The sequence below is a fragment of the Vespula pensylvanica genome, chromosome 11 (assembly GCF_014466175.1).
Source record: "Vespula pensylvanica isolate Volc-1 chromosome 11, ASM1446617v1, whole genome shotgun sequence".
NCBI lineage: Eukaryota > Metazoa > Arthropoda > Insecta > Hymenoptera > Vespidae > Vespula > Vespula pensylvanica.
In genome coordinates this window covers 3,694,926-3,710,276 of record NC_057695.1, presented here as the reverse complement: position 1 = coordinate 3,710,276, position 15,351 = coordinate 3,694,926, and the positions used below count along the sequence as shown (strand labels likewise).

Sequence of the window (15,351 nt, the reverse complement as noted above, 5' to 3'; positions counted from 1 at the left end):
TTTATTTCTCGTACGTGCAGTACTAGAAGAACTTGTGAATAGGATTAGAGGTAATTGTTAAATGCAAAATGATTAACAATCAAATTCGAGATTGATAAAGAAATATAAATTATCGAAGTAGTACGAGCACAATGTATAATTAGAGGACGACGACAACGATCCGAGCATCGCAGGGGCTGGGCAAGCACCTGTGTAACCGAACGCGTACATATTTAACATAGTTTTGTAACATTATAGAACTGCTTTCAGCGTATAACATGGTGACTTGCCGGGTCACCGACACCAGGAACGGCGCAGGGCAGGGGCCCCAAGGAACAGTGCCTTTGAAAAAGTGAGTGTCTATTTCCGAACATGTTCCTCCTCCCTTCAGGTACCCATCTACAAAAGAGTATCACGATCAATACGTCTAAATTTTCGAATCCTAGAATCTCTTCTGGGATCGTCAACGACGAAACCCCTATTTAAGGAATCTTTAGATCGAGGGAGTCGTATCTGCAACGTGCAACAAATTCTAAGACTATGTATACTTTTAGATCCTCTTAATCACCCTGTCTTTTGAATCGTCACCGATTGAGAAAGATTAACCCCACATTTCTCGTTAACTTATTCAGAAAAGATTAACAATTTTTTCGTAATCAACATATACACACACACACACAGTGTCTAAATAATTTTTCGAGATTTTCTCATTAACTTGACTAGATCATCAAGGACAAAAGGTTCTCATGCTCCTGCGCAGAAAGTTCCCTTCTTGTGTTACGGTTTGCAGGACAAATTAGCGAAGTACGATGAGTCGGTTGAAATATGACGCGTTAAATTTCGTAGAAAGCATAAATTCTCAGCGCCCGGTGGTTTGCGTGACTAATGACGATGCATGATAAACGAGACGGATCGACAAAGTGCGCGGCAAAACATCGAGAATTCTCCTTGATGGACGAGGTTTCTACCAGGCGGACGGGTGATTAAGACGAAAGCTAAAACGAGGTTCCTAGGAAGAGGGAGAAAGAAAAACGATGAAGTTCTCAGGCATCTTTTACGAATTTCCTGTTAAAGGATCGATGATCTTGATTCTTTAGGGGATGTAAGATGTTGCAGATGCGACCTCAAAGAGAATATACATCACATAGGCTTAGCCAGAGCTAGCTATTAAGTCCACTCTCCCCCCTTTTTACGAGCAGTAGGCAAATTGAAGCACCGCAAGCATTTTACAAAACCTCTCACGAGCGATCTATAGTTAAAGAGTAACGAGAACATGATTAATTATTCATATATCTACGTTCTCGAATTTATCCAAGTTAACATTACGCGTAATATACGTAATGATGCCGTCGATGCAAATCACTTTATTACTTTTAATTTAACCTACGTAATATCAAATACTTCGTACCAATTACAATTAATGATTTTTTCTTGCATCGACGATGTCCTTGCCAACTTATTCAGTTAGATGACCGAAATTGTCAAGAGAGACGTACGAGAGAGAAACTCCTCGCTCTTCGTTCCCTCTCGTCGTCTCGATTCAAGCGCGATTTATTATTAAAAAAAAAAGGAAAAAAGAAAGAAAGAAAAAAAAAGAAGAGCAGCCGCTTCGACCCCGTTCATGAAGAAAAAAGATACGAATAAAGTCGAGAAGCGAAAAATAGTAAAAAGGAAGTCATAACCAGAATAAAAACCCTCTTTTGATCTTCTTGCGTCCAAGAATACATACACATATGCATATATTATATATATGTGTGTGATACTTTTGAGCTTTTAGATCTATTTCTCATAGAAATTCATATGAAAGACAAAAGAACAAGAAAAAAAGATAACCAAACCGGCAGACTTAACCGCAACAGCAGAGGTATTTTGGACGAGGTTGGAGAACGATCTTTTAACTTAATTAATTAACGAAACGAACTCTGTAACTCTCAATCTGTCTCTCTCTCTCTCTCTCTCTCTCTCTCTCTCTCTCTCTCTCTCTCTCTCTATCTATCTATCTATCTATCTATCTATCTATCTCTCTCTCTCTCTCTCTCTCTTTCTCTCTCATACGACAACATTCAAGCGCGGCTATGCGTGCACCTAATTATTTCATTCTCTTTTCTCTCTTTTTCATCGCGACCACTCCGTGCACTTGTTTTTTCGTTTGACGTCAAAAGAAAGAAAAAAAAAGGAAAAAGAAAAGTACATACGTCGCGTGAAAGAAATTTCGCGCACGCTAATCTCGTATAAGCCATATTGCATTCGTTTCAATTTCTCTCTTTCTCTCTCTTTCTCTTTCTCTTCTTTTTTTTTTTTAATTTTCTTTTTCTTTTTCTTTCTCTATCTCTGTTTTCCGGTCTTTCTCTATCTATCTCTATTTTCAACGACAACGAGCATTTACATTTTCTAATGAGAACGCCGTGCGTATTTCTTTCGCATTATCGAAGCTACGAATAAAACGGGTTGCACGTGTAGCGAAGCATTTTTGAGGAAAAAAAAAAAAAGAATAAATCGGACACCTAATCGATTATGATTTTCATCGTGGCATCCAAAAGTCCACAATACGACTGCAGTGATGCCTATTCTGGATCGTTCTTTTTTTATCGCGACGCGAAGTCTTTTTAATTTCGTTTCTTATTTATTGTATTACTTTAATTAAAGTACTTGTGATTACCGCAATCCTATCCGACAAATCCCAATAATTTTCTTTGCTTCCGGGATGAATTTCCATTGTTACGTGCACATCACAATTTTTTTCACGTTCGAGAAACATACGATCCCCACACTTACCAAGATCCGAGAGAAGAAGCGTTATCAAAAAAGAAATATCTAATAATAATAATAATGTCCAAGTTAACATAAGTTGTACGTAATCCTGAACATTTGAGGCAGACAGCACCAACCCGGAATCAAAGACAAGGTTGGACAGTGCTAATAAATCCTACATCATCGTTCCTCTTTCATTTTCACTGTCGCCGTTTCTATTTTATTCTTTCTTTTTTTTTTTCATTTACTTTCACTTTGTACCGCTAGCGACATCGTTACTCGTGAAAATCACATTTGCTCATCGCGAGGGTGTTATCAGATATTCTATTCCAGTTTCCCATTGTCCCGTTCCATGCTTTACTTCTTAAACGAAAATGTATAAATTATTTTCTTCTTTCATTACCCTCGTGACGAGCTCGTTCACCTTGTAAGTTCATCTATAATGTTTGAATCTTACGGGAGTCCTTTTACCAAAATCGTTCGCGTCACATGAAAAACTCGTGAAGCAATAGGCGATGCACGTTTGATACCTACACGAATATCCAGAACGGGCTGGACGGTTCAGCCACTGCCAAGAACTTTTCCAAAGCTCGGCATTCGTAGTCGATGAAGAAGGAAGAGATTTGCTGCTTAAATATTGAATGTTCGATGGCTTATGTCGAGGGTTCAACATTTGTCAACCGACTACGAATACGGAGCTAATTTTAACTCGGTAACGCCTACCGAGGTCGCGATCAGAGCAAGGATCAGAAGAGAGCCGACGCGAGCTAGAGAAATGTCCGATGGTCGAGAGACTCCTGAGAGGAAGCTAGAGATAAGAATACCGATCGAAGATCATAAAATTGATATCGTTGACACCTTTCCTTTTTCAAAAGTCGTCTCTCTCTTTCTCCCACTCATATAGTCTCTCGAACAAACGGCGTCAATATTTAAAAATGCAACTGGAGTTAACGAAAAGAAGAAATAAAATAAATGAAAAAAATATTCGAAATGAAATGAAACGTTAACTAAATAATCAAGCACATAAAAAGAAAAGAAAGAGAAACCACAAAAATAAAGACAAAAAAAAGAATAAAAAATTAAAAAAAAAAAGAAAAAAGAAAAGAAGAAAAACAAGAAACAGAAAATCGTGGGCGTCTCTTGTCCTCCTCTCTCTCTCTGTGTTTTCTGTAGGTCGACAAACCTAAACGCGTGCGGCGAGTCAGTCTCGACGCTGACCCGTTGCAGCCCGTTGAATCCGCAACTACCACCACCACCACCACAACCTCTTCATCAACCACCACTTCCTACGCAAGTAACCACCCCCGCCACTGCCACCTCGGAGCCGGTCCACGAGCAGGCCCCCCCGAATCGTGATCGTGACCATCACGCGCTCCACCTCGATAATCCAGATTACGACAGCGTATTTATCATAGAGAGGCGGAACAGTAAGCCTAATCTCCGCTAACCACACAGAAAATAATACCAAGTACTATCACCGTAACAACTACTACTACTACTACAACCGCTACTACTACTGCTACTACTACTACTACTACTACTACTACTACTACTACTACTACTACTACTACTACTACTACTATTACTACTACTACTACTACTACTACTACTACTACTACTACTACTACTACTACTACTACTACTACTACCACTACTACTACTACTACTACGTAACCCGAGACCACGGTTGCTCCCGAGAAAGATACTCGCCGACGGTATATATGTCTGTATTTGTGTGTGTTTTAAACACGCCGTGCCGAGCGGTCCGTCGATCGATCGATCAGATCGATCGGATCGAACAAATTGCCATCGATCCTTGTCGGTCGATCGAATGAACAAACAACACTTTGCCGGTGGGACATGTCCGTTACTACCACTACTACCACTACTACTACTGCTACTTCTACTACTACTACTACTATTACTATTACTACTACTACTACTACTACTACTATTACTACTACTACTACTACTACTACTACTACTACTACTACTACTACTACTACTACTACTATTACTATTACTATTACTACTACTACCATCTACCACTATTACCACTACCACTACCGCTATTATGCGAGACTACAGCTCTGCAATGTTACCTGCTAGGACCTACTAATCTACCATTACCACCTACTATCTACTACTTAGGATGATTGTCATGACTGTAGATGAGATCAGCAATACAGGCAAAACAGCTAGGAGTCACACTAGTAACATCCAGTCAGTACCCTAATTACCTTCGTTCGGCGGCCTTAGGGAGTACATAGATAAGAGACGAGGCAAGGCAGTTGATTCTTTTCGATCTTGCGTATGATTACTCTTCTTGAAATATTTTTATATTTCAATATTGTATATAGTTCCGTCGCTTATCCTTTGAATCTTAATTAATGGTAATACAATCTTTCTCTTCGAATCGAGAAGAAGTCGAGAGTAGAAGGCTGGCTCGTGTTGTTTCTCTCTTCTCGCTCTCTTTCTCTTTGACTGCTCTTGTTCATTTAATCATTCATTAATAATCGCAGAGCAGGAACTTTTCACGATCCTCCCACTCTCTATCTATCTCTCTTTTTCTCACATACATTACATCTTACACATACACTATAGCACACTTTACCCTCTCACCGACTTCATTCGTCATATTTTGATTAGAGATCTCACCGACATTCTTTCTTGACACGTCGATTTGAAATGTTGGTAAATTCGATGGTTAAAATGATAAAAATCTTTCTAATTTGAATCAACTTTAATCTAACTTCTCTTCGGTTAACAGCCATCGAGTTTTCCGATAACGAGCACTAATGTTAGCTGATAACTTTCTTACTGTTATAGCTAAATTCCGTAGCTGCATCCTTTTGGTTGTCACATTTAACAATTATGGAATAAGACGAGTTACTGGTAAACGGAAACTTTTTTTAAAATTGCCAGTATCTTCGTTAAGGTTACAGGAAACGCAGGTGTTGATTCGAAACTGTCTAATCTTTGATGTTTAAAGATCGAAATATAAGGAAACAATATCTGCAGTTTCCAATTTGTTCTAGACTTGATCACTCTCTTAACATTACATTTTTACTTCACATTCGTCTTCACTTTTTTCCACGTCGCTGTAGTATTCATTCATACTCGTTTTTTGAGTCTCTCTTGTCTACGACACAATTTTTCTAAGATCATTGTATACGCTTTTTAAACATTTATACACGTAAATGGCATGTCACACGATCACACGTGCAATTATGAAAGCATGATACTATTAGGCGTGTGCGTTCACAGGACCTTGATCGTGCTATATAATTAACGTTATTTCATTAGAAAATCTTTAGAGATGACAAATTTTATATCCGAAAATGAAAATATTTCAGAATTGTTGTCGTTTAATCAGAAATATAGAACACGCTAGTTTAATGTCACTTCAAATGCTTATGCGTTCTTTTGATTCTTTCCAGTCTTTCGATTCTAGACGATCTATGAAAGACACGTTCACTTACACACACACTCGGGAATATACGATCGAAGATAGGTAAGCCGCCATCGCTGCGGCTCCATTCTCAGCCGTGTCTATCTATGGCCTCCATTGTCGTATTTTTCTGTTTACCGCCTTTTCACATCACATTTTTTATCGTTAAACATCTCACATTTTTCCAAGAGAATTTATCCTCTCCGCCTTCGAGTATTTATTTTTCATTCGAATACACATACATACATATATGTGTGTATATATATATATATATATATATATATATATATATATACAGGGTTTTATAATACCCTGTATATAGCCTGCACTTTTAAATATTCTGTTTCGAAAACTCTTAGAAAATATCCCCCCATCAAATCCTTCCATTGAAAAATTCCTTTTTTTCTCTTCTCTGTTACAATATATGTACTATTTAATTTGCTGTGTTCTTTTTTGACGAACTGTTTTAAACTCGCAAACAATACAAGAAGGTTCGTCCCCATGGAAAATTGAGTATTTATTCTATAGATTAATTAAAGAAGCGTGGAGAAATCATCGGTAGAACAAAAGAGCCTTAACCGTCACCTTGATTACACAATATGACACGCATTATCTATTTGCTCCCTAACATCACCGCCTAGAAAAGTAACAAGCTCGGTTATTTAGCATTATATTTCTTATTATTATCGCCACGATATTGTTTTTGTGAATGTAATCGTTGTGTTACAACATTCTCTCTCCCCCATCTTTCCCTGCTGCCGGACCCGAAGGAGGAAAAAAGGTGACGAGTTTCGGAGCACCTAAATCCACAATTGCTATCACTATGAAAAACAAAAAAAAAATTTGAGCAAAAAAAAAAAAAGAAAAAAGATTACACTAAAAGAAAAATAGTAAATGTTCTTAAAAAAAAGAAAGACTGAAAAAATAATGTGTTCGAAAAAAAAAGAAAAAAGAAAATAATCACTGCCAACGCCCACCCACTCACGACCTACGTCACACCCTTATCACTCGTGCACCAGAATGCGCATGCGGCATGCCTTCCTCGCCTGCATCCGTTATTTTTTATTATATACCTATCATACGTGATAGATTTTTTAATAATTATATACACTTTTATCTTGAACGTTTGCCTTTCGTTATTTTGTTCTAGTCATTTGTTTCCCTTGTGTTCGTTATCGTTACGTGTTGCGTCGTTGTTGCACGTTTTTGTCTTATCAAACGAGTGATAAAGTATTCCGGAGATGAATGGAAAAAAGAAAAGAAAGAAAAGAATTTTCGTTCTTTGTTTGAACATTTGTGAGAGAACTTTTGCGAGAAAAGCTAAAATCAATCTTATCCGGCATACTCGATCGCCTCGTTTGCAATCGAAGACTCGCGAGAGCAGGTCCGTTCTAACGTTTCTTCTGTCCTACTATATAGACCTAGAAAAAGCAGAGTACCAGGTCTAAATCTCCTACGGGAGATTCTGAGTCCAGACACCCCGGACTCATGCCGCGGTCGTCCTCTCGGTAAGATCTCTCGCGCGGCCGACGGCCGGTTCGTCGTGGCGGATTCGGTTCTCAGTTCGGCGAACAACAGCATCCTGGATGCATCAAGCAGCGACGACGGTGGCTTTCTGCCTAAGCAACGGCTCAAGTCCTCTTGGCGACGTCCCTTGGTCGGCAACAGTCAGCTGAGCCTGAGATCATCGGGTAGCGGTGTCTCGATAGGTGCTCTGCACGCTGCTCATCATCACCATCAGGATGCGGTGAATTCATTGGCCAGGATACCACCAACGATCTGTACCATATCGTCGCCCAGATTCTTAGCGAGTTCACCGAGCGGTCCCCACGTACCCTGGACGCCGTTATACTTCAGCGATCTCAGCTCCGTGAGACAACCATCGTCAGGGGAAAGATCCTTCCCGACCCCTCCAAGTTACCTTCAACTGCGAACCGTTCATCAACGTTACAGCCAAGAGCTCCCATCTTTGAAGGCGATCCACGCCGAGTCCAGAAGATTCGTACCCGTTCAACCTCTTGCTACCTCGTCTCCGCCGCAATCCGCTGGTCGACCAAGGGCGAGACTTCCACCGAGACACGCCAGACACGCCAGGTCGGCGCCTGAACTGGCTGCGTCTCCGGATTTGGAGACCTCGCCTGAAAGTAGATCCAGCAGTTCGGGTTTCGGTAGCAAGAACACATCTCAACAGAATCAGAGCTCAAGGAGCGGAAGCACGGTGGCTGAATGGAGACCACCACCTTATAGGCCACCGCCGCCTCCTCTGGTTGGTCGGTGGTTGGAGCTTCAGGACCAGGCGAAGGTCGGCCACTTGAAGAATGCCGTAGATGCTGGTAGCGTAGATGGACACTACGAGTTCGATCCTGCCTCCTGTACGCCTACACCTACCTCTGCCTCCACTCCTACTAGAGAGGAAAGACCGCCGGTTCATCAAATACACGCCATCCATGTGCCGCACGTTCATCAGGTGCACACGGTTCATCATCAACCATCGAGATACAGCAGGGATAATATCGAGGCCAGAGTGCAGGCCATGAAGGCCGAATTCCATCAATTTAGGCAAAGGCAGGCTAGGAGAAAGCAGAGCACGCACTTGGAAAGCGCTTGTTAAAGCTCTTCAAAGAAAACTCGTCAGGCTGAACGAGAATTCGACGATCAAGGATGATTCGCATCGTGGTGGCGTGGTACGATTAGATACGGTCCAATACCCGAAAACCTAGTAACGAGACATTCCCATTGAACGGATATATCGGAGGACCAAGAATCTGTCGCGGTCGAAGACAACCTGGTATGCGTGCTTTCCTTTGGGAAACCCTTCGGCATTAAGACCAATCGTCAAGGCACAAACAACGAGAATCATCATCGCGTAACGGTATCGAAGTATAGGCGCGTTTTAAAAAAAGTCAATTCTGCTAGCCAAAGCAATCCTCTCAGACATTAAGAGAGGGCTGTTTTTACGAGCACCAAGCTCAGAATACATATGTTTCCCTCGATCACGAAGAACAACGTAGTAGATACGAAACGTTCAGACGTTCGCGTCTTTTTTACGAATAAAAGAAAACGCAAATGAGATCATCACACCGAACGAGTTTCTCGAGATCGCCTATCGGCAGAAGACGATCCAACGAGGATGAAAACAGCGAAAATGCCTATGGTCGATGAACGTCAAATGACGTACAAAGACGGAAGAAGAAAATCGAGGAAAGGGAAAAGGGAAGAGTGTTGCTGGTTGCGTTCCGCGATAATAACAACCGCGCCTACGTCCATACCGAGTGGATCGTGATTTTTAACATAAAGTAAATAAGAATAACAAAGAATCAAGGAATGCACCAAAAACGCTGAGGAAGGGAGACACGAAGCGAAATGGACAATTCTTTTTTGTAAAGCTCAGTGAAACTGCCCCGTGGCTATGAGTCGCGCAAAAGGATTGATATCTCCCGCTGGCTCAAGATTAGAGGCGAGTCGTTAAAACATAAGAGAACGAGATCGACGATGAATAGAAGAGAGGGAATAAAACGAAGAAACGAAAGGGAGGAGAAAGAGGAATGGATAGACAAACGGCATGACACTCCAAAGAAACTGTACCACTGTACGTGCTCCGTATACCTTTTAACAAAAAAAAAAAAAAACGAAACGTTAAGATTAAACGTAATCGTACGCTGTAAGTACTAAGTAATGAAACTAAAGCAAATGAAAAAAAGTAAGATAATCGAAAAAAATAACGAGAAACACACGCAAAAAAGTACACACACGCATAAATACACAGACACATTCTCATTACATTACGAAACACGCGCGTACACACGAAGACACATTAAAACAAGTCGGAATAGTACAGTAGATCCCCGTATAATACGGGTTCATATAACAAAGATTCATATAACACGAATTCATACAACACGATGCAAAAATTGTGGCAGTATAACACGATAACTAGGAGGATCTGTCTCCTAAACCATCAGCGAAAAAGCATCACTTTTTCGCAACAGGTACGACCGACGTAGTTCGAGTTAATCGCTTATACTATTTTAAATATTCCTGCACAATGTTTATTGTTTTTCTTGCATATTTGAATTTGTATAAATTTTTTAATTTTTGAAATGCCCGTTTTTAAACCAAAAGACAAATTGAACTTAAATTTTTCGTGGATCTTCATAGCTTGTAATCTCAGTTTTTATATAAATTTCAATGAATCCGTCTAACCGTTCAAACGGTAGAGTGGATACACAGACACGCACACACACATACACATATATTTAGATTTTGATATGAAACGTAAAGATCCAAATGGGTTTTTGAATATCTCAAGTAGTTTCGGAGATAATCGTCTGTTACACTTTTCGCTAATATCGAGAGCATAAGGAACTCCCTGCGGTCGTGCCTAAAAAGTAATTATATCGATGAGCAGTGGACTCGAAACGTGATATTAGGCCGAAGCTTGCCTCGAGATTGCTTAAGGACTCACTCGTACTGCACTGCCTGTTTAGGGTTTCGCTAGCGACCCAACATATTATCGGCACAATAATTTTTCTTAAGTAACTTAAAAAGAAACGAGAAGTAAAAATAATGTTCTTTGAATCTACGCGCGCTCGGCCGGCGCGCAAATAGCGCAGAATACGCATGCGCACGCTCGCACGTAGTGCCGCCAGTCGGAGCTGGTGCGACCTCGCCGATAACACGGCGGCTATCTTGGAGTCTCGAGGAATAGCATTAATTAGCGTCCAATTTCGATTCAATTAATTACGAACGATATCGTCGAAACTCGAAATCATTTTTCCTTCGATCTTTTTTCCTTTATCTTTTTTAATTGCATGGCGATTAGAAATGAATCGAACGATTCTGTCTTTTCGTACGACATATCGTTCCTCCGTCGCGACCAAATCCTTAAAGATGAAAAAAATGATAGAAAAGAAACTGGAGGAGGAAAAAGAAAAAGAAGAAGAAGAAGAAATGACGGTCATTCTTCTTCGTAAGGGCGGAAGAACGTGCGTACATGCGTGTGTGCAATCACGTCTAAATTGCCGATCAGCCGAGATTTTAGCGCCATCGAGGAGAGATAAAAAAGAAATATTAATTATTACGCGCGAACGTGCGTATCACGCGTACACCGACGCGACGTATAAATATATATATATATAAATATAAATATAAATAAATATAAATATGAATATAAATATAAATATAAATATAAATATAAATATAAATATACGCGAGGAACACCACGTCAAACACAAGTACATACACCCGCATATACACACACGTACACGCACACCGAAAGGGAGAAAAACAAGAAGCGTTTGTAGAAACGCAAAGGAAAAGTCCCAGAAGGAAGAAAGTGGAAGAAGAAGATATAAAAAAAAGGAAGAGCATATTGTTTCGAATTATCTCTATGTCGAGGTCGAAGGTCGGAAGTTCGACCGAGAGAGTACGCGGGCGAATATAAATACGGTCTAAAAAACGAAATGATCGTTGTGCGTCACTAGAATTATAATTATGATTATGATTATTATTACTATTATTATATAACGAAAGAAGGACGAAAGAAAGGTTCGCGATAAGACGATTCGTTCCTTCAGACGACGCCTTTTGCGATTTTTCAAAGTCAGGTTCGACGAGAAGCTAATCGACATAATAATTTCTTTTCTCACGACTCTTCTTTTCCTATTTATCTGTCATCGATCTCTCTTTTCCTCGCATTACCAAAATATCCCGAAGACTCCCCAGGTCAAAACCGCACCTGAAGAACCTCGACTTCAACGTTTTACTTTTTTATAGTACAAACATTTATTTATATATATATTATAAATACTTATAAGAGGGCCCTACTCACGATTCAACTATAAAAATGCGACGAAAACCACGAAAGAGAAGAGTTGGTAATGAAAAAGGGAAACGAAAAAGGATCGACTCTCTCGTGGTTGAATAGAATTTTTTTTTGTCAAAGAGATAAAGTGCGTGTTTGCCAAAACGTGCGAATGTAAGTGTGCGAATGAGAGAAAAAATAGACTTTGTGTATATTGTCAGAGGAATGGAAAGAGAAACAAATAAAAAAAGAGCGAACGAACGAACGTAAAATAGGGAAGAGAAAACGGCGGGATGAGAGTAGCGAGAAATGCCGGATGACGCGAAGTGTACCAATATTCTAAAGTAATTCTAATGATTGACTTAATAATTTGATAATTAATTGATATTGTAAATCGTAACGACGTAGCGTGTAGTTTATTAATCAACGAGAATGATGAAAACGCGCCGAGGAATCGATCGGTATGTCTGTATTTTGCGAACGAATGGTGGGGGTGGATTTTGAGAGGATGCGTTTTAAAGCAAAAAAGAAAAAAAAAAAGAAAAGAGAAGAAAAGGAAATAGAGAATCAAAGGAGACTTTTTTCAATATCGATATTTGACGAAAATTCGATTTCATTTAAAAAGCACTCAAGTGTTTGTTGCTGGGATGTCATAAGTGTTTATTACCATGTAATATGAAAAATAAGCATTCGTGGTATTCCAAGGTTCGACTTAGTCACGAAGACTAAATTTTGAAAATTATGAGAAAATGCTTAAGATCATGGAATCAACGAAATTTCGATCTTTCTCGATTTCTCAAACGAATTTGTTCGAGTACGTGCGCGCGCAAGATGGCACCAAATCATCACACTTTTTTAATACCAAGTACTTTGTACAAATCGAATCGTCGTTACTCGAGCCGCGATCGTTCTCGCGTTGTCTTCGTTGACATCGTTAGAGTACTCGCGAAAGATCGAAACGAAGTTTTGCGAATGAATTAAAAGGCAAGGAAAAAAGAAAAATAATTAAAAACGTCGACCTCTTCTCTCCCCTGCTTAGGCCACGTTTTTCTTTTCCATATGTGGGTAGGAAAGGGAATTAAAAAAAAAGCAAGCGAAGAAACAAAAACCGTGACGTAGTCGTATAAGTAACGTGTAGATATATCATAGTTAGATACAACGATCTCAAATGGACACGCTAAATGTGAATGGTTGTAAAAAACGAAAAGGATAGAATTAACTAAGAAAATCTGAAGGAAGCCTCGCGGTTATCATGGATAAAAGAAAAAAAAAAGAAAGGAAGAGGAAGACAAAGAGCGATAGTGTGTATGTGCGAGAGAGAATGAGAAATGAAATAGGGTTCAGCATGAATGAATCGCGACGTCTTAACGATCGTTAAAAGAAATATGGTTGAATCGTGAACTTGCGTAAAACGTTCGACACCTGCCCATCTTTTACTAATATACACATTCGTTGGCCGAGCGAGAAGTTAAGCTTCATTTTTGTACGTTTTTACGTTTTCTTCTCTTTTCGCGAAGTCACGTAGTTGCTCGACGTTACACACAAAGAATGTACTTTCCGTTTAACGATTATTCGAGTCTCTATAATCTCCTCACGTTCGGAGCAAACCGAACGAGAGATAGTTTAAAGAAAATAAAAGTATCGTCGACGGTCTCGTATGTTAGTTGTTAAGTTTTTCGATCTCCATACGAGCGTACCTGACAGCCATTGGGCATACCGAGAATTTTCTTCTCGATTTTCAATCGGCAAAGTTGAAAATTTTTACATTTATTTTCTCGTCGTTCGTTCGTTTATACGTCGGCGTAGATCTTGATCAGAACGATAAGCGTGACACTCGGTATTCTCGACTTACAAAACCCGAAACGCTTTCGCGGAATGAAAGACCGTAATCGAAAATCTAGCTCGGTCGTTATCAAGATCGTGATTGATCAAGGACGATGCAACAAATCGAGACGAGTATCTCGACGAAGAACTGTATTAAAAAAGAGAGAGAGGAAAAAAAGAAGAAAAGAAACGAGAAAGAACAGCTAATGGCTCTCGGGTACTAACTCCGATACCGATTTCGCGACGATACAATTAAGCATCGAATCTCGAATATTTTCATTCTCGACGCGATACAACGAAGTATCGATCGAGGAACGATCGTCGCGTAATCGGCAGGAGAGAAAAGAAGTTGCGTGGTATTAAAAAAAAAAAATAATAAAAAAATAAAAAAATAACAAAAAAGAGTAACAAAAAAAAATAAGAAAAAATATCAAGAAGGGAAGCGAACACCTTTCGCGCGTTTACACTTGTATACATACAAATACACACAGACAGACACACCGGCGAACGAATCGTTATTGCGTTTTTTAGTAATTAATCGCACCTAAATAATTCGTAAGAGAATCCGTCGACTCTCTTTTTCCACAGTACAAGAAACAATGGTATTTAAGAGTTTTCATTTTAGTCGCAAAACTTTATGGATAATCGCATATATATTTCACGCGCACGCCGTTGTAAAACTTCTTAAAAATCCTTCGCATAAGCGGCGTATGAGGTGAGGAAAGAAAATGGATCGAAAAAAGAAAAAAAGAGAACAAATCTACCTACTTCTTGTAAAACGCGTAAAACGCTCTTCTTCTGTAACTCTCAATCTCAGTCCGTCTTTTCACTTTTCTTCGCTTTCACGGCGAAAAATCACCACCTTCCGTCGTCGTTGTCGTCATCGTCCTGTTCATGCGCGCGCGCGAACACACGCTCAATCAATTTCACACCTTGTCTTTTCTTTTCTTTCTCACTTTCTGCGGTGAACACGAACGAGGAAAACCGAAACGATCAAAAAAGGAAAAAGAAGGAACAAAAAAAAAATGAAACAATAAGTAAGCGATTAACCTCTATGTTCACATTCAACAACCCCGTTTTGATTCGATCGATCTATGCTTTCTCGCGAACTCCCCGAGAACTCCAAGACGTACTAACTTAGGACAAATTGTAGACAATTTATTATTAAATAAAATGAAAAATAAAGCGACATTTGAAACGAAAGCGACGAAATACAGGACGATCTATGATGCCCCTTTGTTCTTGTTTTACCTGTTACTGATTATTGCAAGTAAAATAAGAGATAAATATTTAAAATAGGTAAGATGGCACAAAATATACATTGAGAGCACCTAATTAATTCTTTCAAATAAGATATTACCAAAGTACATATATGTATGTATACCTATATCCCATCATGAACTCGTTCTAATAAGTTTATTCGTGATATCGTGAAGTAAAAAACTTAGCAATATATATTAGAGAAATTTTGTTAGGTTCCTTAGAATTTATATAGAAACATTTCGATATCCAGAATATCGAGCGTGTTTCAGAATGGTCACTA

The 15,351-nt window shown here is 39.4% G+C and overlaps 1 protein-coding gene and 1 long non-coding RNA gene across 17 annotated transcripts in view; both read left to right on the top strand.

The window, feature by feature from the left end:
* Nucleotides 1-15,011, top strand: part of LOC122632969 (protein turtle) — a 188,610-nt gene extending 173,599 nt beyond the window's left edge. For 14 of the 16 annotated variants that reach the window (XM_043820313.1, XM_043820318.1, XM_043820311.1 and 11 more), the window contains 2 exons: nt 238-331; nt 7,601-15,011. In XM_043820313.1, the coding sequence (XP_043676248.1) occupies nt 238-331; nt 7,601-8,792 (1,286 nt within the window). In that variant the 3' untranslated portion in view covers nt 8,793-15,011. The remainder of the gene's footprint in view (nt 1-237; nt 332-7,600) is intronic. The other 2 variants (XM_043820317.1, XM_043820312.1) reach the window with 1 other exon arrangement.
* Nucleotides 4,454-7,192, top strand: LOC122632970. Its single transcript, XR_006327986.1, has 2 exons — nt 4,454-4,953; nt 6,952-7,192. It is a non-coding gene; the product is annotated as an uncharacterized LOC122632970 (long non-coding RNA).
* Nucleotides 15,012-15,351: the final 340 nt, after the last annotated feature.